Source organism: Alosa sapidissima, chromosome 7, assembly GCF_018492685.1.
Source record: "Alosa sapidissima isolate fAloSap1 chromosome 7, fAloSap1.pri, whole genome shotgun sequence".
Classification (NCBI taxonomy): domain Eukaryota; kingdom Metazoa; phylum Chordata; class Actinopteri; order Clupeiformes; family Clupeidae; genus Alosa; species Alosa sapidissima.
In genome coordinates this window covers 29,637,134-29,663,236 of record NC_055963.1, presented here as the reverse complement: position 1 = coordinate 29,663,236, position 26,103 = coordinate 29,637,134, and the positions used below count along the sequence as shown (strand labels likewise).

Genomic DNA, 26,103 nt, shown 5'->3' with positions numbered 1-26,103 from the left:
GTGGTGATTGAAAAGTAGTGGATTTTTAGTTGACCGCGCGACGACGTTTGAACTGTCCGGCGGGACATCATTTAGAGCAATGGTTCAGTCAGACCTACCGTGTTCAGCTCTCGCCGCTCCACCTTTATGGTAAGCAAACATTTATTTATCTAACGATAATGTTTCAATGTGAAATTGTACTACATTAAATTCGGGCATGTTTACAGTCTATGTACATCGTAGTCTACTGTCTAACTTACAAACTCATTCATGCTTGAGTCAACTTATCGTTGCTGTTGTCAAATTAATGTTTTACGTTACGTTATGGCAGTTCATCATAATGTTATGTTAACGTTATTCGGGAGTCTGACTTATAATTAGGCCTTCCTTAACGTTAGTTGTCAGTAAGTTAGAGTTTATTATATTCATATGATTTACATAAAATGTTTGAGTTTAAACTTTACTGTCAAAATGATAGGCTGAAGATGATGTGCTGCTGGCTAACGTGAGCTAGCCTAAGTTGACTCGCATTTTGAGTTTGTAAGTTAGTAGGCTACGTACATAGACGGAATATGATTATTCTAAAGTTTCACTTGTAAGTAGCCTTCAGTTGAACATATTTATCTAACACAGTCTATCTTTCTTCTATTTCTGTTATGTGCCGCTTCACTCAACTGGATGGTCAGGCTGACTGCAACCGTAGGCCTACTGAATGGATGGCAGGGAAGCACAGCGGGAATTTATAAATGAAGAAGAGTGAATAAATGCACTTGCTTTTCAAACTGATAACAAGTTGTCAATGGTTATTTATGCAAGCTTGTGTAGCCTAAACCAGACGTACCTAGGCCTAGCCAAATGTATCCTGGCTGTAGATAAAGCAGGGTATGAATTTCCCAATATTTTGCCAGATTATAGTGGTTTACTGCGGTTTAATATGAATTGAAATACCATTGAAATCGCATTGATCTTTAGTTTGGTTGTAATTTCAACATTGTTTCAATATTTATTTTAATTGAAATACAATTGAAATCCTGCTGGTCTATAGTTAATAAATCAACATTGTTTCAATATTAACTGAGGGTGCAAACTGATGTTAAATCAACATCGAAATCCGACATTGATTCAATGATTTATGGTTGACATTGCAATGTTGATTCTACATAGTTTCAATGCCCGTCTGCAGCAGATCACAAAACTGATTTTGTGATTCTGTTGTGCATTTTGTCCACGTAATGAAATTATCGTGACACATAATCAGTGGCGCAAAAAGTGGGTATGTGCTATTGACCCCTTGCAAGTGACGTCACGTTTTGTTCGCGCCACAGCAAAATAGTGGACGGCAAGAACACGAATCAAATCAATGGGTTGTAATGGGACATATCGCACAGCTAGGAGATTATAGTAAGATTTAACCGTAGTAATGCCCTTCCACGACTGTTGGCTTATTGTTTGGAATACAACATCCCATGTTCTTGCATAGATATATTTTGGTTTGTTTTCTTTGTGTTTCGGGAGTATTTCAACCACAATTGCATGCTTATCTCCTCAGTGTATGAAGCACAGCAGCGGTTGCTATAGCAACCATAGACTCTGAACAGGACGGCAGATAGCACTTAGGCAAAGTCTTTGGCAAGATCTGAATGTAAACAGATAATACCGTTCAAGTTTTTTTTATTTCCTATTTCTTTCAATTCTTTAACTTAAGACATGTAGGCCTAAGTAAGTTTATTCGCTGGCCAACGTACAAACTGACGAGTTACATTAGCCCTAGCACTATGAGCTACGATAAACGTTAGCTAGAATAGCTAGCTTCTAAGTGTGGCAGCTAAGTTATTATTTCATGTTCTGTTATGACATTCTTAACGTTTTGACTATGTTACAACTGATAAAAGCAAGACAAATAAAGTAACCAAATCGCTTTGCAATATTTTAGTCTAGAAATACTTATGGGTGTTCATTTACCATAATGTTAATTACAGTAGCCTAACGTTATGACCTAACGTTATCTCCACTTGCTGTTACCACCAGTTTTAATAACTTTACATTTGCGATCATGACCCATTTCATCTAACAACACCACTGGCATCTTTCCTTGACTATCAGACCCCAAACAGCAATACATTGAACTACAAAGATGTTATAGTAATGGTGTTCAGTTCATCATAATCGTTATGACATAATGTAATTTGCCGTCCGTCTCCTATCTTTTTGCCGTCCAGCATGGAGCCGTCACGTGACTTAAGTCACGTGTCTGCAAGGGGTGAATATGCGGCGCATAGGGGCGCAGCACCATGGGGGCGCCAAAGCGATGGAAAATATATATATATATATATATATATATTTGGTATTTTCTATATGTAGCTACTGCTGTCCGTTTCTAAATCATTTCAACATTTTCTCAATGTTCTATAACATTTTAGAGGACTAACCTAGAGTAGGCGCCTATATCTCATAAGATTCCATCATAGAATTTTGACATAGATAAGGGAGTGAGGGCGCCGTCAGCGCTGAGCGGGCAGATAGGCCTACGAGTAGTGAGTTGCCGTCTATGGAAAAAGATGGATATAGCAAAAAAAGCTGTTGCTGGCGGCTAAAAATAGAAAAAGAAAGAGGGAAAAGGAGATGGCATGTCAAGGAATGCAACAGCAGTTAAATAAGTGGACAGTGAAAGGCAACAGGCTCCTTGTAATAACTTAAAGGAGAATTCCGGTGTGATATTGACCTAAAGTGTAGGGATTAGAGTTCATGGATTCCAGTTGCTGCTACTGGAAGAAACTGGAATCCATGCATTTCCACTTAATTATTTTTGGAATCTGATCCCTTATCATACCGGTTCATTCTTACTCGTTGCTCAACTTATCGTGACTAAATTCAAGATGGCTGCAAACGCTAAACTTCGTGAAGATACTGTCTGTATAAATCGTCTTGTAAGTAAACTACCAGTGCTTTTTCAAAGTTCTCAATGTCTCGTTTTAAATGTCAGGGCCCTCGGAAGTCTACCAATGAAGTGTGGAGATACATTGAGCCTCGTAAATGGGTGTAAAACAGTGATTTATTTGCATGGCTAGCCCGATGCCGAAGCACCACTATTGAAAAAGCTGTTGGTAGCATCGGCTAACTAGCGCCAGATTTTGGAGTGCAGGGGACAAGCCGAGATGGGCTATGAGACATACGTTCACACTCGGTATCATGTTTCAATACACTTTAGGTCAATATCACACCGGAATTCTCCTTTAATATTGTGTTGTCAATGTGGTGTAAACAAACAAGGCTAGTAGGCCTATCAGCCTGTGAACAATAGCTGGCAAAAGGACGTTATGAAAACCGTTTAGACTCTCTTAAAGTGACAATGCACCATTTATCAATTGTTATCAAGTTAAACATCAAATTGGCAGCATTTCTTTAAAAACATATTCAATACATAATAATGCACAGTAATAGTGTAAATTATTGGCCTTTTGTTTTGCTTTAGTTGTTTGTGTTTTTTTTGTTGTTTTTTTTTGTTTGTTTTTTTTGGGGGGGGGGGGGGGCGCCGCCAATATTGTTGCATACCCCTCAAAAAATGGGTAGCTACGCCCCTGCACATAATTCATTTCGTAAACTGCTGACTCACGAAATGTATTGTAGGTGATTCTATTATGCATTCCGTCCACAGAATGAAAGCATATGTCACTGAATGCATTTCGTAAGTTGTTAAGTTACTATTGCGTGGACGGAATGCCTTCTGTAACACAACACAATACTTCTGTGGACGAAATTGAAATAGGATGCACAGAATGATGCGTGTAGTTGCATTCCGTATTTACGCAGACAGAATTACTTTTGACCAAACATTTCGTCTACGACAGTGAATACAGTATTATGTCCACGAAAGGAAAAGGCCAGCAGTCAATTTCATCCACGAAATGATGTGCTCTCTTCAGTGTTTCGTGGACACAATGCAAACCAATTTGTGCATTCCGTGGACAAAAGGTGTTACGATGTAACATGGTTTTGTAATGAATATATGTATTTCGTCACACGAAAGTCATTCTGTCCACGAAATAAGGCATGTTACATTTGGCGCCTCACAGTGGTGGAATGTAACGAAGTACAAATACTTCGTTACTGTACTTAAGTAAATTTTCCACGTATTTGTACTTTACTTAAGTAAAATTTATAGTGCATACTTTTGACTTTTACTTCGTTACATTTTACAGCAATTATCTGTACCTTTACTCCGCTACATTTCTACAACACCATCGTTCCTTTTTACGATACATTTTATGATCAGTTTTTTTTTTCTCTCTGACAAACACGTTTGTTTTACCGGGGGGTTGCTACCAAAGATTCTGGAGCGCTACGTGCATTCTTAGAAACATAAGCTTCTAGTCTAGACCAGGCAAAGCGTGAGCTTGTAGCCATCTGCATTCGGTAGGCTATATTCACCAGACCCATGGCTACACTGTACATGCAACTGTGTTCTGTGCCTTTCTCTGTCTGTTATCTGCAGCGTTAGGCCCTCCTCTCCGATGAGATTGCTATCCGCGGATCAGCGAAGTTACAGGCTATGCCCATGCTTCTGTCACACGTCTGATCATTTGCGGCACAAATGAATGGTAGACTATTAATGAACCGGTGGCCGGAAAAAACGTAACATTTTCCAGATTAGGAAATATTCCTTAATTGTGTGTGATTAAATAAAGATGCATAGCCTACAATTGGGGGGTAGTAACGTGAGCGCTCATTCAATGTCTATGCGTCTGCGCAAGTGAAACTGAACTTAATCATAAAGACACTTCTCAGCAACGTTTCTGTTCAATCAGCATAATTGGCATTACGATCCACCCGACGTTTCCCTTGTCTACCCCGTTAAACTTCAGGCTCTCATGTTTTGCTGAATGATATTACTCAGCAGATCACCCTAGTAGATAACCAGAATTACAGTCTCAGAATTGTAGGTCAGAATGTAAACTGCGCCACAGATGGTAAGCACAATTGCATTAACTTAAAACTATCTCGAGTATAACCTAAAACTAGCTTAATTAAAATGCCACAGCCCATACTGATTTTTCCTTTTAGAATATAGATATTAAGAGAATAAATCATTATGCAAATATTTTTACTTTTAATACTTAAAGTACATTTAAAAGCAGGTACTTTTTACTTTTACTTAAGTAGGGTTGTCATTGTGGTACTTTTACTTTTACTAAAGTAAATATTTCTCTGTGTATTTGTACTTTTACTTAAGTACTGAGTTTCAGTACTTCCTCCACCACTGGCGCCTCATATGTCAGGGGTTCTGATATAGAATGACTACACAAAATATGGAATAATTACACAAAAGTCTCTTTTTTTTGCATTTTCTTTGTTGCTTCAATGGGTGTGTATAAGATGGACTATACATCTGCACAACTAATATTGGATAAAACAACATGAATATTGCATTTCTAGGGATTCCTGTGAATATGTCAAGACCCAATATATGGCATCTACGTATTGCACTGCAGCTGCACTACAGCTAGAAAGTAGGGAAGCACCAAAAGCGGAGGAGGGGGAGGGGGCCATTTTTAATCAAATTTAAGTGAGACATAGTTTGATTAATCTAACATGTAAAGCACCATACAAATTGTACATGAAAAAGGTTGTCATAATATGTATTCCCAAAAGTCAAAGCTTTCAAATGGTGTATAATATTACTATGCTACATAACAATATGGTGCATAAAATTGATTTAGAATGTTGGGGGGAGGTGTGCCGTGGAAGGCACACTGTTCCATAACTGGTTTTAAGGGGGGAAGGTGTTTATTATCTGAACATAATGAACTATGATTTATTACATTTTTTATAATTCAGTAACAGAAAGGACATTAAAGTTGGATATTTTTTGCCTTAAATGTAAAGTATTTCATTAGAAACAATCCAAACAAGTTAGGCCCAGATCAGAACCATGTCTAATGTGATGTTTTGGAGGAGCTGCTTACCTGTAATCGATGGGAAATTATTTTTAATGAGGATTTTAGGTCACATACTAAAGTGGTCTCTCTTTCATACAAATGTGAATGATGAAGACAAGTGCACATATTGGATATGTATGAACATGTTTATTTCTTCATCCTGAAGATGGTAGGTGGGGAGGGAAACGTACAACTGTTTTTTTTTTTACACCGACACACCATACACGCAGTGTTCTTTTGGAAACACACACATACACACACACACGCAGTAACATTTACACAACTACACATCCACACGCACATACACTTACAAAGACATGACAATACAAAAACAGTTTTTATAACAGGAGTTATAGGCTTAAACTCATGCCACACTATCCTTGCTGCAAAATCTGACCAAACCACTTTCCATGCCAATTTTTTTTTTCATGATGTTGGAATGAGCCGTCTGCTTTATCAAGGCGACATGCTTCACTTCAAGCACTTATACGCTACAAAGGAAAGTACTCTTTCTGTGAAATGCTTACATAATGGCATGCATTCAAAAGTAAAGTTATTCAGACCCATGCTCATTAAATTGTCCCACACATATTATGTAGATACACGTAGATCACATAATACAGTAGAGAGAGCTGTCTTGAGAGTGTAAAGCAATTGTGTGTGAGGTACTGTAAGCAATGGCTTTGAGTCCTGTACAGCATGTGTAATGATTCAATGCAAATGGAAGTAAATCAATGAGAAATCAATGAATCACAAACACTGAGGCTGAAAGGCCAAGAAAAATGAAAGAAGTAAAGGGTTATTCACACCAAGAACGTTAACTATAACGAGAAATGAAAGTGACCCTGACAATATTGTTCTTCATGTTGTTAATAGCTGCTTTCAGACATAGGTGTAAGTCTGCATGTTCTGTGGATGTCAAGCGGTTGGGCCGTATTCATATATCTATATCTATATATATATTCATATATATGTAGATAACTCTCTCCATGTAAATGAGTGCATGTCTGAACAAAGTGAAGAACATCCAGAGATTCTGTTCATGTGTGGGTTCAACCACGTTCAATCTGTTCAGCCACTGTTCATGTGCATCGGTGTCGTTCACACATAATGTCCGCATATAAGCAGCATATTACCCAAAGGGTCGGACATCCGCTTGACAAAGAGCCGCATATATTGTGGATCAGCTAATGTTATAGTTCATGTGTGGACATTGTCATTCATATTAGCTAGAGCAATACTTTGCCGTTATCATTACAGTTCTCATTCTTGGTGTGAACGGCCCTTAATGCTTAAGCCATTTCAGCTCTTCCACACAGTTTGCCACCCTCTAGCTGAGACAGTACCTGGTTTTCTGCCTCCCACCCCGCAGGCTCAAAGGACTAACACACTTCGCATGTGTCATGTCAACAGAGTTCCTGTTTAAGGTCAAATATGTCTCAGGAAATGAAAAGTATAGACTCCTCTCAGATAGACAAAATATTTTCATGTCATTTGGCAGTCAGCTGTCAGGATTTCTGTCTGTTTGTTTCGCTGTTACAACACTGGGATCTACTTGTGAGTTGAATAATACATTTAACCACTAAATAATAAACCACTCATGGTAATTGATTAACCACACATAACTCTGCTTCTCTTCATGTATTTTTTTTTTTACTCTGGCCATAAAACGTTAATATGACACCTAATTAAGTAGGGGTGTAAAGGTACACGTATTCATACCGAACTGTTTAGTACAGGACGTTCAATGCAGATGTGTACCGGATGCAGTCTTTACCAGCAATCAACAGGTTCTTTTGCCATTGAATTGTTTCCCACACAAACATATTAAATGGTGGACCATATGTCAGTTTAGCCAATTATTTTTTGTGAACTGTTACACCCATAATAAAGTGTTACTCCATAAAAAAATATGCATGGCAGTTGAAGGGCATCATTTGTTTCAACTTGTGAAATTTGCAATTACATGTACATAACAGTGGCATTTGAAAAGCTTGGCGCATGAGTAGACTGCTGTGTCCCACAGGGCTGCTATTGTGCCAGCCTAGAGAAGAAGGCATGGCATCTACCAGTTCTTTTGCGGTCGACCTTGGAGTTTCTCTGAAGAGACTGGCAAGGGTACAACACTGTCTGTGGGAAAGAAAGGGGAGGAAGCTAACGAGGATCACACGTGACCTTCTCACACTCTGCTAACTGTAGTTGGATAACCGTCACACCTATTCAAAATCTCTCATTCCTCATTCTCCTCCTCCTCTTCCTCCTCCTTCCCTGATGACGTAGCGGAGAAGAGGAACGTGTCGACTTGCACCTCCTCCTCGTCTGATTGGATGACGGGTGTGTAATCCCCGCCCTCACTTGTGTCCTGGCTGTCTGGGTCAGCTGAGCCTGTGGACCCGGATGACCCTCGGTTCTTAGAACCGGGGCGTCGCCTGATGGATCCCTGAGGGCCCACTCCGTCCTTGTAAATCAGCTCATTCTCATCCTCATCATCATCATCCTCTTCATCGCACACGTCTGGCAAACAGAACAATGCATAAAGCATACACGACTTGAACGACTTGAAAGGGCTGCATTTATTACTATGAATGCTAGTGTATCAAATACATATTCAGTGTAAAAACTGTAATGTTACCAGGGCTTTGAACCGGTTCAAGGAATGAAAACGAAAACCGGGAACTTTTTGTATTTTACAGGGAACAGGAACAAAACCGGAAACATTATTATTTTTTATGTTCTGGAACAGGAACACTTATTTAAAAATAATGGTAACCGGTTAATACCGGTTTTATTTCGTTCTTCAAAGTTTTCGTTGCCTAAAAAAAAAAAGTAATTATTTTCCTGCGCACGTTACCATGACGACTGAGGTTCACTTCCTGTGTGACATCACATCAGACATTCGCTGACTTTATGGAGAGAGAGCGGTGGATTACAAAGTCTCCACTCCACATCTTAAATAAGGGGTAAATTACGATCCATCGTTAATTAAAACGCTCATTCCAAACACAATAACAATAGCTATATTTGTCGACTCCACGTTAATGATGGACTAGCGAACATTTGGCTAAATGGCGCCAACACCTCTGTTTGCCTAATGCACAGATGGCTTGTTACGGTATGAGTAGGCCTAGGGCTACTGGATGGCCTTTCCCCCCAACAGTTGGAATTTGATGTTGCCCGAGTGGCATAACCACGTGTCTTAATCATGTTGTTATGTTTGTGTGGACATTTTCTCTTTTAACAATAAACTACACATTTGAAATAATTGTAGGCCTATTTAATTATTATTATTATTAATAATATAATTATTATTATTTAATAATGGTTGTAATATTATTACATTTGGTTTAAGCTGGATGAGAAAGATGTGACATAATTCTATAGCATTAAACAGCTGACAGGAACGAAATTAACCGTTCCGGTTTTTTGTTCTAACCGGTTCGGGAACGTCAATTTATTGGTGGAACTCATAACCAGAAACGTTATAATTCCGTTTCGAGGGTTAGGCACTCGGGGGTTAGGCACTCTGCTTGCGCGTCATGCTAAATTACGGTCCTTAGCTGTTCTGAAATCAGTGTAACCTATGGCCTCTCAGGGCTTATTGCTTAAACAGATCTGACTGAATGGTATTCACAATGTGCTATGGTGGGTTGGCTATGTTGTGATTCAAGACATAACAATCTTGGCACATGCTACACAGCAATTAATAATAACCACAAAAAGTACCTTAGACGTGACACAGGGGATAGCTATGTGAGCAGTTACTTTATCAGTCTCAAACACACCGCTTATTACACAATACCTGGTAGGGGCGAGGCCAGCGGGCCGGTGTCACTCCCAGAGTTGAGGAACACATCCAGGGCCTCGTGATCGGAGATATCCATCAGGTCCATCTGCTCCAACAGGTCCACATTCACCTCCATTGATGAGATACTCCCCATAGGAGCTGCAGTTCACATATCACATGGCATACGCAGAATCATATTCTGTTCACCGCTGTCCAAAATAGTCACTTGTTACAAACTGGAAAATGGTATGCTAAATGGTTAAATAACTGAAAGAGAGTGGTGAGATGATCTGAAGAAACCTGATTTACAGAGAATTAGCAGGAAAACACTGACTTGTCACAATAATCCTTCTTTGAGCCATCACTCAAACATTGTAGAATACATTGGAATTATAAAATACAGATTGAAAAAGGTGGATGTACTACAAAGTATTAACTGTAGCTATTGTCTTATGTCATGGAGGGGTTGTCATACATGCTCGTATGTGAGCATGTAAACAGTATTCAAAACAACTGCACCCTAGACTAAGCTATGACACTTTTTAAACTACATAAGTTAGTTTTTGCTCTCTTACTCACCCCATGCCACCTTCTGTCCCTGCACAAAGGTCCTTCCTTCAAAGGTTTTTGAATATTTGCTACTTTGGTCACACTTTCTGAACCTATTTTTCTATACCAATGCAATGTTCATATGATGATTATACTTATGGTTGTAATTTGTTCAACCCTCAATGCCCCCCATCCCACCCCACCCCTCCATGTTGACACATGGCTATGACTTGATCTGTTCCAACCATTCACTTGAAACCAGCTGATTGTAATTAGCACAAATTTTGCTTACTACTCATTGCTCTTTATTCTTATTTATATAGTATGTCTGTGTGCAGGTATTGGTGCATATCTGGGTGCACATTTGCTTGTTTAACCTACTACATCCACATTGCTCTTTTAGCTCTTACTTGTTCTTTTATACTTTTTACAGTATAAAAGAATAAAGGACTAAACAAGGACGAAACCCTTAGCTGTTCTAAAATCAGTGTAACCTACGGCCTCTCGGGGCTTATTGCTTAAACAGATCTGACTGAATGGTATTCACAATGTGCTATGGGTTGTTGGCTAAGTTGTAATTGTAGACAATCTTGGCGCAAGTTACACAGCAAATACCTTGAATAACCACAACAAATACCTTAGACATAACACAGGGGATAGCTATGTGTTAGCTCTGCTTATTACGCAATAACTGGTAAGGGGGAGGAAGGAGGCTCATAATGTCCCCCACAATACTGCTCTTGTATGTATGTGTTGAATCTGTTTGAAGATTTTATTTCTTGTGTCTTCACTGTATGCATCACTCATATATTTCATTGGACAACTGTGTAGTGACAATAAAGGCATTCTAATCTAAATATGGCGTGTGTGTGTGTGTGTGAGTCTGTGTGTGTGTGAGTCTGTGTGTGTGTGAATACAAATTACAAAATGTTTTATATTTGAAATGTATTTTAAATACATGAATTATAAATACTGCCCATCCCTGTGTGTATGTGTGTGTGTGTGTGTGTCTGCACTTCAGACATTCGCTATCAGCATTGGTTCTGTTGGAGATGGATTGAAACTGACGTTTCTTGTTGTCGATCTGGAGGTGCGATGTGGACAGGTAGACGTCCACGTCGTGCTGGAGGACCTCCTCAAAGAAGCGCTGTCTCTCCTTCAGCTTCAGCTGCTGGCCCGCATCCATGTCCAAAACCCTCTGGGCATGCTCCATCTCCGCTGTACACCAGAGAAATGCAGGTCAGTGGACAGACAAGTGATTGGGCCATTTCTCATGCCTGTATTCATGGGTTTCATCAGGTCCCTTTCCACAGGTGTATTAATCAAGCACCATGCAGTCTGCATTGATAATTAAGGTGCTTGATTTTATACACCTGTGGAAAGGGACCTGATGAAACCCATGAATAAGTAGTATGAAGTTGTTCATATCTCTTTAAGTATTTAGGAAAAAAGATTATTCAAATGTTTCTTTATATATGTATGCAAGTATGTTATGTAATTATTGCCGGTATGTGTGCAGTGCATGAACACTGTCCTCTTACAGTAAAATGGGCATGCATGCCCCTAGCACCTCTTTAATGTATTGCAGTTTTAAACGCATGAAGTGGGACTGTTTATCTTTAAAAACGCGTTAACTACATCCACTCTAGCATTTCCTCTCATATACACTAACAGATGGCAGAATCCGAATGCACATTTATGCACATTCTACCCCCACCTACACAGGACACACAGGCACAAACTCTAATACATGGAAATGCCTCAAAATGTAAAGACATTCCCAAACCCTCAAGCAAAAAGGCCATTCCTTGCTTAGTGGTGGGCAGCAGCAGCCATTGCGGTAACTAGAGGTGGGGGTGTGATTTATGTAATGCGCTCGTCGGTGCTGCTCAGACTCAAAGGGCAGTAAGCACTAAAGAGCAGAAATCAATACACAGAACCCAGGGGGGCAGAGAGTGATGGAGGCTAGCAGGAGGCTACTATGAGATGGTTGTGTGTGTGTGTGTGTGTGTGTGTGTGTGTGTGTAATCCTGCAACTGAGTTTATTTGAATTTGTGTTTGTCAAGCTCATGCTCAAGTGTGTGTGTGTGTGTGTTTCTGAGTGTGTGTGTGTGTTTCTGAGTGTGTGTGTGTGGTGTGTGTAAGGGTGAGATGCACTGAGGCGTGGATAGGGCTGGACTACAGTTGGCTGGTATTCCAGGAATAGGAGGCCTGTGGGGTTGCAGTGCGAGAGCAGCTTAGAGGGGGAGAGAGAGAGAACTGTGAGGCTTAAGCCAGCTGACAGCCTGAGTCTTAGTCTGCTCATATGACATGAGAGAAATGGGGGGGGGAGCAGGCAGAGACGTACAGGGGGGAATTAAGTCCTTTTGATGACCATGCTGAAAGACATTGTCAATCTAGATAATGTTTTGAATACATGACATGACTCTTTTTTTCTTCTGTCACTCCACACCTCCCTGATCCTCGTCTTGCCTCAATTGTCTGTTTCTCAATCAGTGCCAGTGTTTTTGTGCTCATGTCCTTCTCACCACATTAACCACAGTAGCTCACAAGATGATGGGCCATTTTCTGTGTCATATGCACACAGAAAATGTGTGTGTGTGTGTGTGTGTGTGTGTGTGTGTGTGTGTGTGTGTCACTCTCTCTGTTTGTGTGTGTTTTCTTGTGTGTATACATGTGTGTACAGTATACTGTATGTGTGAGTGTGTGCCTGTTTTTGTTTGTGTGTGTTTGAGTCAGTGTGTGTGTGTGTGTGTGTATACGACACAGCAGTATGAGGAGCCCCCTAGTCCATATATCAAGTCGCGTGTATGCACTAAAAGCTTACGTATGTACTACTTTTTCTTGCATATGTACATGAAATGCTTGCACACACACTACTTTTTCTTGCGCATGCAAATTAAATGCTTGCACATAAACCTATTTTGTCTTGCATCCCCGTCAAAAGCTCTCACACATACTACTTTCTACTTTTAAACTTTTTAGCCTACCACAGCCTACCCTTTACAGCAAAGGCCTGTTATATATTTAACAGGAAGATACTGTCATTAGATTAGATTAGATTCAACTTTATTGTCATTGTGCAGAGTACAAGTACAGAGACAACAAAATGCAGTACAACAACAAAATGCAGTACAGCAACGAAATGCAGTACATAGTAGTGCACATAATAGTGCACTGTTAACATATGAGGGAGGAAAAACATCTGCTTTTAAAAGTACTCAGCTACATGTATTGTGCTGTGCCCTGAGACAGCCTGCACTGTGCGACTACAGCCCTTCACTTTGATTCCTCGTGGCACCTCACAACAGCCCTGGAAATGACATGATGACCTGACATGTAGGCTACACAGACGGATCGTCCTATACGCGCACTATCCACGTTGCATATGGATCCGCAAATTAGAGGCCGTTTACACGACACCGCCGGGTGGATTTTCTCTTAACGCTTTCACACCTTTAACGACTTCGGCAAGAAAAAACCTTGCGTGTACACACAGAGGTGTAACCGGCTAAATGTGCTGTAGTGCATATGCCAGACCAGTCGATGGCGCCGCTGTGCAGAAGCTTCACGATAATTTCGCGTGAATCGCGTAGAAGAAAACATTGTTGAAACAGTTTGTTAAGCCAAAGAATGTCTAATAAGTGCTCTGGTTAAGCAGTCGCATGAAATAAGGAGACTACAGACAATTCGGTTTTCAATTCAACTGTTAAACTAATAAAGTTCATTTTCAAGGTATGTGACTGCTATGTGAAATTTCAAATGCTTAGCCTACGCATTGCATTAGGTCTGAGCACCAATGGAGAAAACACTAACATGCAGTAAGCTAATGTTTAACTAAGTTAAGCTAACGTGTGGTTCTAACTTAGCCACTAAAGGCTGATAGGCTACATTGTGCACATAAATCATGACAGGGGAAAGAAAAACATTTTAATATGATAAATAAATGGTTTGGTTTGTTTTGACAAGCAACATGTCAGGTCGAGTGCCGTGGCTGAGTTGAGAGGTGGGGCTCTGTCGTCATAAAGTTGCCGGCTTCGCACCTACAGGCGTCTACATGGTGAAAGTTAGCCGGCGGTTTCAAAAGTTCCCACTTCGGAAGCCGGTTTCAAAAGCTGTCGGTTTCAGTCTCCTAAACTGCCGGCGTCGTGTACATGCAAGGCGTAACCGTTAACAAAACCTCACCGGTTTCACAAAAACCGGCGTCGTGTGCACGGCCCCTTAGTCAAGGCTCCTCTCCCTTACATCGAGTTAGCGAGTATTTTTATTGTTGATGAGAAGATGGAGCAGAACTATCCGAGCATGAGAAAAGAAAAAAAACTATGAGAGTGTAGGTTAATTGCAGAACAGCAGCAGGTAACCTCGGGTGTTCCTCCTCATGTTTTATGTCAATTAATAGCAATGTTAAGCTTATCAGCTGATTTAGCCTACTAAATGACATGAGAAGCCACGCAACCGAACCAAGGCTGATTGGTAACCTTTTAGCCTACAGTTGTGTTCAAATAAAAAGCAAGTGCAAAATCGTTTTAATAGTTTTTATTTACATATTTCAAATGTACAGTAAATCTGCATTATTTTTTACAGGAAGCAAAGAAAAGGAATATTAGTCTGTTCTAAAAAGTAGGAGTGTTGACATTTTTAGTTGCAAAACCATTGCTTTTGATAAGTGCTGCGCATCTGTGTTGCATGGAGTCAACCAAATTCTGGCACCTATTAACAGGTATTTCCGCCCAGAATGAACAAACTACTTTCCACAGTTCCTGTTTCTGCTTCAGAAATTGCATTTTTAAGGTCAATGGGGTTGAGGTCAGGGAACAGGAAGTTACTTGGTGTTTTAAGCCCCCAACGTCGTCTTCCAGACAGCGCTGCATGGAAGGCACTAGGGTTAGGGTTAGAGTTAGGTGCCTTGAAGTCGACGGTCACAGCGCTGACTTGAAGTCGACGGTGAAGGCTTAAAACACCATAGAGTGGACAGGAACTGTTGATGTAGTTGAATGTACTGTACAGTAGAAAACGTAGTGCATGTGGAAGCAATTCATGTACATACTATACGCAAGAAAAAGTAGTACATGTGTAAGCTTTTACTGCATATATGCAACCTATTCTTGATATATGGCCTAGGGACTCATACAGCAGCATTGTTTGTTATTACTGTATGATTCATGCCCCTTGGCCATCCTTGTGGCCAATATCTTTATCTTGCCATGCATCAGTCCAGAGCCCCAGCACAGTCCAGAGCTCAGCCATCCAAGGATCCACAAACAAAGACACACGCACGCACGCACGCACACGCACGCACACACACACACACACACACACACACACACACACACACACACACACACACACACACACACACACACACACACACACACACACACACACACACACACACACACACACACACACACGCACACACACAGCCGTGGGGCAGCCGTGGCCTACTGGTTAGCGCATTCGGACTTGTAACCGGAGGGTTGCCGGTTTGAACCCCGACCAGTGGTGTGTGTGACCAGTCACGCCTGAAGTGCCCTTGAGCAAGGCACCTAACCCCTTACTGCTCCCCGAGCGCCGCTGTTGTTGCAGGCTCAGAGAGGACTTGGGGCTTTTCACAGTCCCTGCATACTGTAGCAGTGGGCAGAGAGCCGTGCCACCCACCCAGAAGAAGAAGCAAGCCGGGGCAGTGACAGGCACTGGGGGGGTGGGGGGCACACTGGGGGAGGACGGTGACGATGATTCAGAAACACAGCTTACATAAACCCCTTCCTCTGCCCCATGGCCACAATGTCCAGCGTCCCTCTCACAGTCCCCCTTACACAACGGGCTTGCTTATTTACTGTGTGCTTTTATGTGCTTTTGAAAGCAAACACAAAAAAATATTGACAAAAAAGACATCACTGTTTGCTTGGTTCAGCAGCAAAATGTTTCAGTTTTTTTGTCAAAGGATTATAGCTGTGGTTTAATTGAGTATCCTTTCAGCTAATGATATGCCTCACTCTCTAGTTGCTTAGTTGAGTACTTTTGTTTACTACAAAGAAATAAAGTACTCATTCCAAATTTGCTGATACTGTAGGTGTATGTTTTGGACTGTATTTTCATACCACCTTTTGGAAATCAAGGTTTTTTTTAGGACAGCTTAGCTATGTATGTTAGCATTGTTTAAGTAACATAACCACCCTCAACTTGTTTCAATGTACAGTACATAAAGTAATTAGTCATCATGACAGAAGAGAGTTAAGCTGCCTCATGTTATGAAGATGTTTGTCTCAGATGCATGTTTATTTGTGTACAGGGACGGCTTGGCTTGTCTTGGTTTGGCTTCGCTCCCTTCAGCACTGTAGCATGTGTCATCACAGTAATGTTCATGCTCTGGCCCACAGCTTCTAAGGCTGTGTTCACATGTAGCCGAGTACTTTTAAAAGTAGATGTTTTTCCTCCCTCGTATTTTAAAATACATTCTTAAAACATTTCACACAAAGGTTAAAAGGCATGTCACAATCAAAAAAAAATATTTTTGTTATATTGCAAAAAAAATGTATTTTTGCACACACAAACACCAAAACTGAGTTTTCAAAAATCTCCACTTTGCCCTTTTTCTTGTGGACGAAAGGCCAAAACAACCACAAAAATGAATTATCTGTGCTTAAAAATACCCGGCTATGTGTGGACATAACCTAAGCTAGCCGTTCCCCCATAGAAACGTTGTGAGACAGGGGTGGCCGTGAGGCTGAAGGAGGTGAAGGAGGTCGGGGGGAGGAATGGCACTGCTGGCCTCCTCCTCCTGGAGGCATCTCTGTACCCTCTCCACTTGCCATCTTACGCAAGCCCAAACAAGGCCCTCACTCTCAGACATGCAGTTATACAAGACCAGGCACACAAATAGGATATATTTTACAGTCCATTTACAGCCACTAGTCACAACCACTTTTGCCAAGTTACCCAAAGGATCACTCTGCCATTCTCTAGCCTCCATCCCTCTCACTCTCTCTCTATCTCTCTCTTTCAATTCAAGTGAGCTTTACTGGCATGACAAATACTTTCTCTCTCTCCCTCTCTCTATCTTTCTATCTGTCTCTGCATATACTGTATCTGTCTGTGTGTCTGTCTGCCTGCCTGCCTGTCTTATTATGACCGCCTCTAGCGAAGCGGTCATATAGGGATTGTCAACGTTTTTTTTTTTTCTACTTATCTACTTCCTGAATTTTTGGTCAACGATACCCGGGACACCGAAACACCGGGGCACATGAAATTTGGTGGGTATGTAGCCCCACTAGACTTTTACGGAAAAATTTAATTTGGTCCCCTGGTCCCCCCCCCCCCCCAATATCATTCGGCTTTAATCGCCTCTTCAGTTAAGATGTTCAGAACTGCACCAAATGTTATGTGTATGATTAACCTGACATTCTCTGGGGGTATGCCAAGTTTCGTAGAATTTCTTCCATGGGGGGGGTCTAAAAAAATAAGTTATGTGTACATTTAGTGACTTTAAACTCAGTGGCCTGTAGATGGTGGTGCACACATACGTATACACATGCACACACACACACACAGGCACGCACATACTATCGGTATCGGCAATTAGAACGGCCGATACATAATTACAAATTCAGTAGGATTAAAGGAAAACCAAATATTCATCATTTGGCGGCATTACGTAGTCGTTTGTCCACCAGATGGCGCATCGTTGCAGTGAGACGTAATTTTGTTGGAAGTTAATCTAAAGTGGGTTGGAAAGACAAGACGCTTCCTACAAGGACAACACTGTAGTTTACCGTAGAGAACGTCTAATAAGGGTAGGATGATTTTCACATGAAATGTAATTGTATCAATAGCCTACAACCTAGGTAAAATAGGCCTACCATTAGCATTGGTTGAGTGATGGAGCCAATTTGATTATTGGCGAAAACCACGAAATGCGATTACCAAGCAAATTGATATCAACGCTGTAATTGTATCTTTCGACTGTCATCTCTTTTCTGACCAGCCTACAGGAGCTAAGTGAGTTAGCCACAAAGCGCTCGCTAACCTGATGGTTTTCTATTGGAAAATAGGCCTACCTGAAAGATAACCTGTCTATGAAGCATCCTAAACAAGCTGGGACATTTCTGCTTTTCTAAATAGGTTTTTATGCTGTTGATCCGCTCACAGTCCTTGGTGGCCCTTTCAGTGCTTTCAGTGTAAAATGTTGCATTAAGACAACAAAAAGTTTCAAAAAGCATCTGAGCTAACGGTTATTCCCAAACAATCCACTATTTTCAAAGGTGTTTCGTTAAGTAAGAGCATGGTTCCAAGTAACTAGGGCTGAGACGACGTGACTAGACTACATAAATTCGTTAAAGTGAATAATTTGTGTCAACTCGTCATGTAGATTTATTAACGCACCAGTGATGATCTAGGCTACATCTCCATTTAAACCAAATGTTTTAGAGTGCACTTTGAGAGATGTATGTACTGTACCTGTTGCACGTGCTACAAAAATCATTCTGTGCGATGGATGATTTACCAACGTTACTTTACAGTTTTGCCTATGGCTTTACATGCGTGAGACTGAGACGCTTGTTTGTTTGTTTGAAGTGCTTGTTTAGGGTGTGAGAGGTGAATCGATGTGCTTTGATTCCAGCTTGGTAGTTGTAGTCTATGCGATTAAAAAGCATGTGTGTGTGGGAAGTATCCAAATGTAGGAGGGCGGAGGTAGATGTTGGAATGGAGCTAGTCGACTACACCACGAGGGTTAGGCTCTCAAGTTATTGACACATAACAATAACAGGTCCATTATGGACTGCACAAAGACAACACAAACAGGAATACAACCACAAGAGACTAATCATATACAAGATACACCCACATACAAGCAGGTTGCACACAGATATTGCACAAGGTCCAATAGGCCGGGAACAGGGCAGTGGGCTCACCAGGGCTAGCAAGAGGCTAACAAGGGATAGGATCCAGGCACAGCACAACACAGGTGAACACGCCACACACTTGATGCACAGCAATTACAAAGGACAGTAAAGGGAAACCACCACCTGGGAATCAGCTTGCCACCCACTTTGGCCCAACAGCTCCTGGAGGTCAGGCTGCATGAGCGCAACCACCTGGTCAGCTTTAAGGTCGCAACCTGCACGTATGCACAGAGAGGGGGTTGCATTCACTCACAAACATTCAAGACGAGGACAAAGACAGTACAAACATAAAACATAAGCAGCAGTAGAAGACAGGGCGACAGCATCAGGTGGCGTGGGAGCAGCAAGCTTGAAGATGGTCAACCACCAGTTCCGGGTTCGCTGAAGTACCGTTGTCCCCTGCATGTGGAGGAGGGGCACGGCCACAGTTCTACACTGAATTGGATACGAGGCTGCCTTAAGCAGAAGCTCGAATCAGAGCAAATGACTCACCGCTGAACCACGAGACAAACATACTCAGGATTGTTCCTCAAACACCCAACAGGACAGCACCAGCCCAAACAGCCTGCTGCTCCCACACCACTACCACAAAGTAGGTTCTCCACAACAGGTGGAGAATTGGGAGACATGCAGTCAGCTGCCTAGATATAAGGTGGCAGGTGCCACCTGGTAATTAGCAAGATGGTCTTCAGCTAAGTCAGCAATTAAGATGAAAAAAGGGGCGGAGACCTATCCTGCTACATAAACAATGATAACACTTCATTATGGCTGCTTTAGCCACAGACCTTCAGCTACTGTACAGTAGGTCCCATTTAGAAGTGGCCACTTCATTCGCGCTTTCTGTGATTCACGCAGCTGAGGTGGAATGTATTACAACTTTTCGCCAAGAGGTGGCAGCTTAAGTCTGCTTGATACTGTAAGCCAGGTGTTTTCAACCAGTGGTCCGCGGCCCACTTGTGGTCCATGAGGACATTGCTGCTGGTCCCTGACCATGGATTCAGTAGTTGCAATGTGGAAATCAGTATTTTCCCCATGAACAATAACGGACGCAGCTCTCAACTTGGCCCGTTAAAATGTGAACAGTCTAGCGACGCATTTCATGAAGGCCCTTTTGGACATGTCAGTTATTTGTACCACTGGTTAGATTTCATTTTAGACTATAGGTATTTAATTTGTGCATTGACAATAAAGTTGAATATCATATGAACTAAAGATGACTAAAATCTTGCATATGTAGAAGAAGAAACATTAACAAAAATCCATGGCATGACCTCTCTTCTTGATAGCTGTTGAAAACTGCATGGAAATGACAGGGATTGTTTTGTTTGTAAATAAATAAATAAATGTAAAACTGATACCTTCTGCTTTCCACAAATACAATGTAGCCTACAGGTGTACATGACCTTTCATCAGTCCAGTTGCAATGGATGAACTGTGATGAACTGCCCTACTTGTGATTGTTTAGAGATTTTAGAGGTTTTATAACAATGCTACAAATTTTTTGGCTAGTGCTACAAATCTATTCACCTTCGCAGCGCCAGTAGGCTACTTGCTGTGCGGCCCGCACACACACTCACAGGCATGCCAAACAAGCATACACAAAAGTTTCAAGAGTGGGGGATGGAGTAGAAGATGGATACAAATTGATTAGTGTAATTTATGTTCGCGGAACGGATGTACAGGATTGAGCTGCGGTCATATTTTGTACCGCTATGCGGTACATCTAGTTATTTACAGTACAGTCTTGATATAACACTTCTACTTTAAGCCAGGTCCACAAAATCGACTCTGGTATTGTTAGACCTTACCCTTGATCTTTCAAAAACCCAATTTGGTACATTACGATTGGTGCTAGATCCATATCTCTCGCTATTACTTCACCCAGGGTCCTCCAGTCTGTAACGTGTGTGTGTGTGCCTATGACACAAATATAAGTCAGTGGGCTTTAGCGGCCTCATTGGCTGCCGAGTCCTAGCTGCATGTGTGGTGTTTGTGTGCGAGATGCCAGCACAGAGCAGCGCGGGAATGCCGTAGGAGTTAAGACCACGTAAGGAGCTTACGGCGGGCAGATCTGATGGGCTCAGAGTCAATGGCTTCCTGACCTCAGGGGAGAGTGCACAGGCCATGGGGCCTGCCTTAGACATGGCCACAGCCTGCCATAATTACCTCACAGACATAGATGCCTTATATAATCGGCCACTGATCTCTCTCTGTACCAGGATTGGCTATTACAGGACCACCGCAATACAACACAGGGCTTTATTGGACAGACTGCGAAGGAGAGTATTGCGTGTGTCTGTGTGTAGGTGTGCATGTGTATGTGTATGTGTGTTTGTGCTTGTGTGACACAACTGCTGGAGAGTGTCATACAATGCAATGTTATACAATGTAGGCTGTTCTGCTGTGCGTTGTCTTTGCAATGTGTGATTAATTTGATTTGCAGAAAGGGTTTGAACGTCTCTGGCAGGTGGTACGACTGCATTATAATTCTTCTTTGATTACAGCAGAAGAAACATACATGAACATTTTATATCCTTACTGCCTCATCTACACATACATATGTTTGGAACTCATAAAATACATTAATAAGTTCTCCAACATCATGCTACTAAATAACAGAATATATTTTGTTAGTATGTTATTGCAAAGTGTACCAAATGTACTATTTACAAGGTGTGGCAATTACAGTAAATAATCAGACAAATAAATGTAAACATACATATCAAGTGAAGTTTATTTTTTCGTTTTAGCAAATAGCCGAATAATAAACAGGATAATGTATGGAACGCCGGTCATTAAAGCAGGTTCGCCCTGTCGGGACATATCAGACCTCCAAACGTTGGGAAGGCCCATTCAAGTGAATGGAGCGTTCTGCAGCATTATGAAGAGCCGTGTCATAAACTTGTATAACTCATTATACCTGTAATAACAGTTTCTTTATTTAGTCGCCACACCTCGTATGACACAGACCTTGGCTGAAATGAATATTACTCTTTAAATGTGGTCTCTCCCTAAGCGATTGTTGGGTTATTGGTTTAATGGCCGAGTGTGTCATCCTTTTTAGAAGATCTTTCCAGAAACCATCCTTCAGGTTGACTGACGTGGTCAATACTGTATCTGTCAGATGTAATGCTATTCCACTGGACAACCTTGTCCTGGGTGACATTCTGTTTTCTAGTGAGTGGATTTATGGTGTAATCTTTAAGGCAGCTTACAACAAGCACCAGGGAGATGTACACCCCTTTACCACTCAGTTCTCTGATGCTTAAAGCTGTTAACAAGTACAGTGAACACTATGTTTTAGCAAATAAATATGTACATTGTGTAAACATTTACTGCATATTTGACTTAATTCTTCTGTATAACATGACAGGTCATTGTCAGTATATTTCAACTCAGAATAACAATAGTTCAGTTGTCATTTCAAAATGTCTCCCCTCAGGCCTGTCACCCACCTACACACTATTATAAACATGTCTACTACCAGAACATCACCGAGAGGGAGGTGCGCTCTAGTTTAGTCTAACATGATTTGACTGAGTGACAGTGACAGAAAGATGAATGGTAAGAACCTGTGGGATCTGGGAATCTGTTCACTCTTCAGATTGGAGCTACTGAGCTGTTTCATTGCATCAGGTCAAGTTGGAGGGCTAAGACATTTAGTAATATCTGCTCTATCGTGATTTCCCTTGTGAATTTATTACAAGCGGGCATGCATTACTACCTGAGTCATATTTCAACTACCCTGGTTCTCTGAGCAATGCAGAGGAATAATCCACTATAAAAGCCTGGCGTGTCCAAAACAGTGACGGATGACCTCAGTGCTTGGCCGTAATGGCTTGCTGAAAGATTGCACCTCCCCGAATTGAATTTATATTGCGCTAAAATGCGTAGAGATATTGAATGTACAGAGCTAAAAAAAGATTAAGTCAAACAACACCGGGATAGCACAACTGATGGAGGACATCAAACAGTAACAACTCATCAACTTGCCAGCCCTGAAATCATTTCCTCTCATCCTCGTCTTCCTCTTCATTGTTCGCTGATTCTCTTCGCACCCTGACTGCCTTTATTCAGGGATTAATGAAAGAAGGCAGCACATGGTGACAGGAGTTGGAGCATTTCTCAGTGTGTGTTCATAAAGTGGCCAGTGAAATCTGGCAGATACATTCATCTAGTATTCTTCCAGTCTTAAGGGCCATTCACACCAGGAACGATAACTATAACCGATAAAAGCATCCACACTGATAGATAGATAGATAGATACTTTGATACTTTATTGATCCCCAAGGGGAAATTCAAGCTGACCACCACTGACCAACGATAAGAAAAGTCTCTCTTTGTATTGATGACTGTGATGGATAAAATTTGATGGATTCTGATGGATTTCACTTCACTTTCGCTAGGTTGCAGGATTATGGCCTTTAGCCTTAGGCTTTGCGTCTGTTTCTCTTCGTTCCCTCACATTCTCCCTCTCTGTCTCCTTCTCGGGCACGTGTGTTTGCTGCAGCATGTGTGACTTATGGCCAACGGACGCATGCACTGCGCTGGGGCGTGAAGAGCAAGCTGACGCATCAGCGTGTCTGTGTGGAGATGAAGTGTTATGGTCACCATAAAAAACAGATCAACATAATGTCCTTTCATCCTAAGGGGAAAATAAATGGCCTTCTCTTTTTAAGAGAATGCTGTCAAATCCTTTTTGTAAACTCTGCTGTGTAGGTCTGTATGTATGTCTCTCTTTCTCCCTCTCTCACTTTTTTGTGTCTCTGTCCCTCTTTCTCTCTCTGTGTGTGTGTGTGTGTGTGTGTGTGTGTGTGTGTGTGTGTGTGTGTGTGCGTGCGTGCGTGTGTTTGTGTGTGTGTGTGTGTCTGTCTGTCTCTTTCCCTCTGAGTGGGCGTGTGAGTAACTGTGTCAGGTCAGAGATTTCATTAAGCTCTAGGTGTCCCATTCTCTCCGCCTACCTCTACTGATTTCACAAACATTCATACAGACAGTTCACCATGACCGAGTGAGCCCCAGAAGCTCCCATGACAATAGATATCGGTATCCTGTGCAATCCTTCAAATCACCTCCACCCTTATTGTAGTCACTGCTGGGGCTACAGCAGACAACAAAGCACCTTACAGAGGTCTATGCCAGTGTCATTTTCTCAATTTTCCGACTCTGAACCCTTTCACCTCTATCTGTCTATCTTTCACTCTGCCTCTCTATTTCTCACCATCTCTCCATCTCCTCAGGGGACTGAGGTCATAGCCCAGTAAATGAGATCACCTCCCATTTAAAGGTGGAGTGAGAGCAGTCCTACCCTCTCAGCAGGGCCACAGCCTCTTTTGGCTGTGATTTGGTCAAAGGCATGTCCAGCAGACCTTAAGCTGCAATACAGACCACCACAATGGTTATCACGCTAATTATAAAGAGGACATTTTTCTGTAGACTGAATCCCTTGGTGTCTAACCACTATCACCCAAGGTCAAGATGGACTTATGGTAATGTCAACATCTAAATTATTAATAATAAATTCATCTGTATGCTGAGACTCTGTCTGTTTTCCTTTTTTAAAATTGTGTATAACCCTGATGTATTATACAAACAATGTACGTTATAAAAAACTGCAGATTTGTTTTAAAGCAATTCACTTTGACCTTACAGCTGATGGATACAGGCTTTAATATCCACTGGTTACATAAGTAATATCTTAAGCCCTCGTTTGTCTTACACCCACTCTGTGTCAGAGTACAGAGCTATTTCCACCCTGAGCGAAATCCATGCAGCGTGCAGAAATTATGAGTTGAATAAATTGTCTCTGACAATTTGTGTCCTGATGTGTCCTAATATGTTTCGCCACACTGCACACAGGCACAACAACAGTCAGAAAATAACTGGCTCAGAGGAGTCACAAACCCAACAACAGCCAAAGACACACATAGTTCTCCTTCATTGCCTGGGGACAATCAAAAGAACACTGAAACGGTACATCGTTTTTGCACATAGAGTTTTAACTGCTGGCTAAGAGCTAAGAGGATGGGTGTGTTTTGCAAAGGAGGATGGAGCCTGAAAATGTTACTTTGTCTCAGTTGACAAACACTGTGTTGATCATCACAGCCTTTTCTACAGCTGTGTGTGCCAACCTGTTTGGCTGTGATTGCCTGGCTACGTAACCGTGTTGTTTGTCAACACCTTCAGACTATATTTACTCCCCTCAACTCCAGCCCCATCTCTGATCCTCTCTGTGACTCTCTGTCTCTCCACATGGAGGGCATGTGACCAGATTACTTATATAAGAAAACACTACAGCCGCAGCTAGTGCAGGGCCATGTGGCTTTGCCCATGCGTACACTCAGCCTAGCAAAACACAGTGTGTGTGTGTAGGCTATCAGGCAGAGTGGCTGGCTAAATGGAAACCAGTGTTCAAGACTGACAAAACCACAGAGACAGGAAGGGTTTGTTTGTACAACCCAGACAGACTGACACTTTCTCACTGACCCCAGATCAGCTCTGAGCTCCGAGTCTGAGCTGCCGACTGGAAAGGAAATCAAACTACTCTGATTTGAGAGCAGGTCTGCGTGAGTGCATCGCCACCGCAGTGCTAACTGTCATCCTCTTAATTAAAGGAGTGAGAGTGCTGGAATAAACCCACTGCTGCACTCCACTGCTAAAGGTCTATATACGAACAGTCTGTTTCTTTTAACCCTCGTGTAGAGGAAAGCAGATGCCAGGAGAGAGCCAGACACATGCAAGACAGTGCTAATGAGAGTTAATTATGGCTCCAACCACACAGACAATTACTGAGAAGCCCTTGGAACACCACATGTTTTAGCTCTATTGTTCACTCTGCACAGTGAATTGTTTTTTTTTACCCAAGTGAACAATCTGTGTGTCTAGTTTTACTTAACAAGCTGAGGAGGTTAAAGTGTCATGTTTTTTTTTCTATCAAGCAGAATAATGCTGACTC

At 41.7% G+C, this 26,103-nt stretch overlaps 1 protein-coding gene and 1 long non-coding RNA gene across 2 annotated transcripts in view; one reads left to right on the top strand and one right to left on the bottom strand.

The window, feature by feature from the left end:
- Positions 1–6,042: 6,042 nt before the first annotated feature.
- The window catches only part of LOC121712847 (dysbindin-like), a 20,763-nt gene continuing 702 nt past the window's right edge, over positions 6,043–26,103 (bottom strand). Inside the window, exons 3-5 of the mRNA XM_042096905.1 lie at positions 11,317–11,466; positions 9,715–9,858; positions 6,043–8,429 (exon numbers count right to left, since the gene is read on the bottom strand). Of these exons, the coding sequence (XP_041952839.1) occupies positions 8,146–8,429; positions 9,715–9,858; positions 11,317–11,466 (578 nt within the window). The 3' untranslated portion in view covers positions 6,043–8,145. The remainder of the gene's footprint in view (positions 8,430–9,714; positions 9,859–11,316; positions 11,467–26,103) is intronic.
- The window catches only part of LOC121712850, a 15,488-nt gene continuing 784 nt past the window's right edge, over positions 11,400–26,103 (top strand). Inside the window, exon 1 of the long non-coding RNA XR_006032662.1 lies at positions 11,400–11,487. This is a non-coding gene — a long non-coding RNA (uncharacterized LOC121712850). The remainder of the gene's footprint in view (positions 11,488–26,103) is intronic.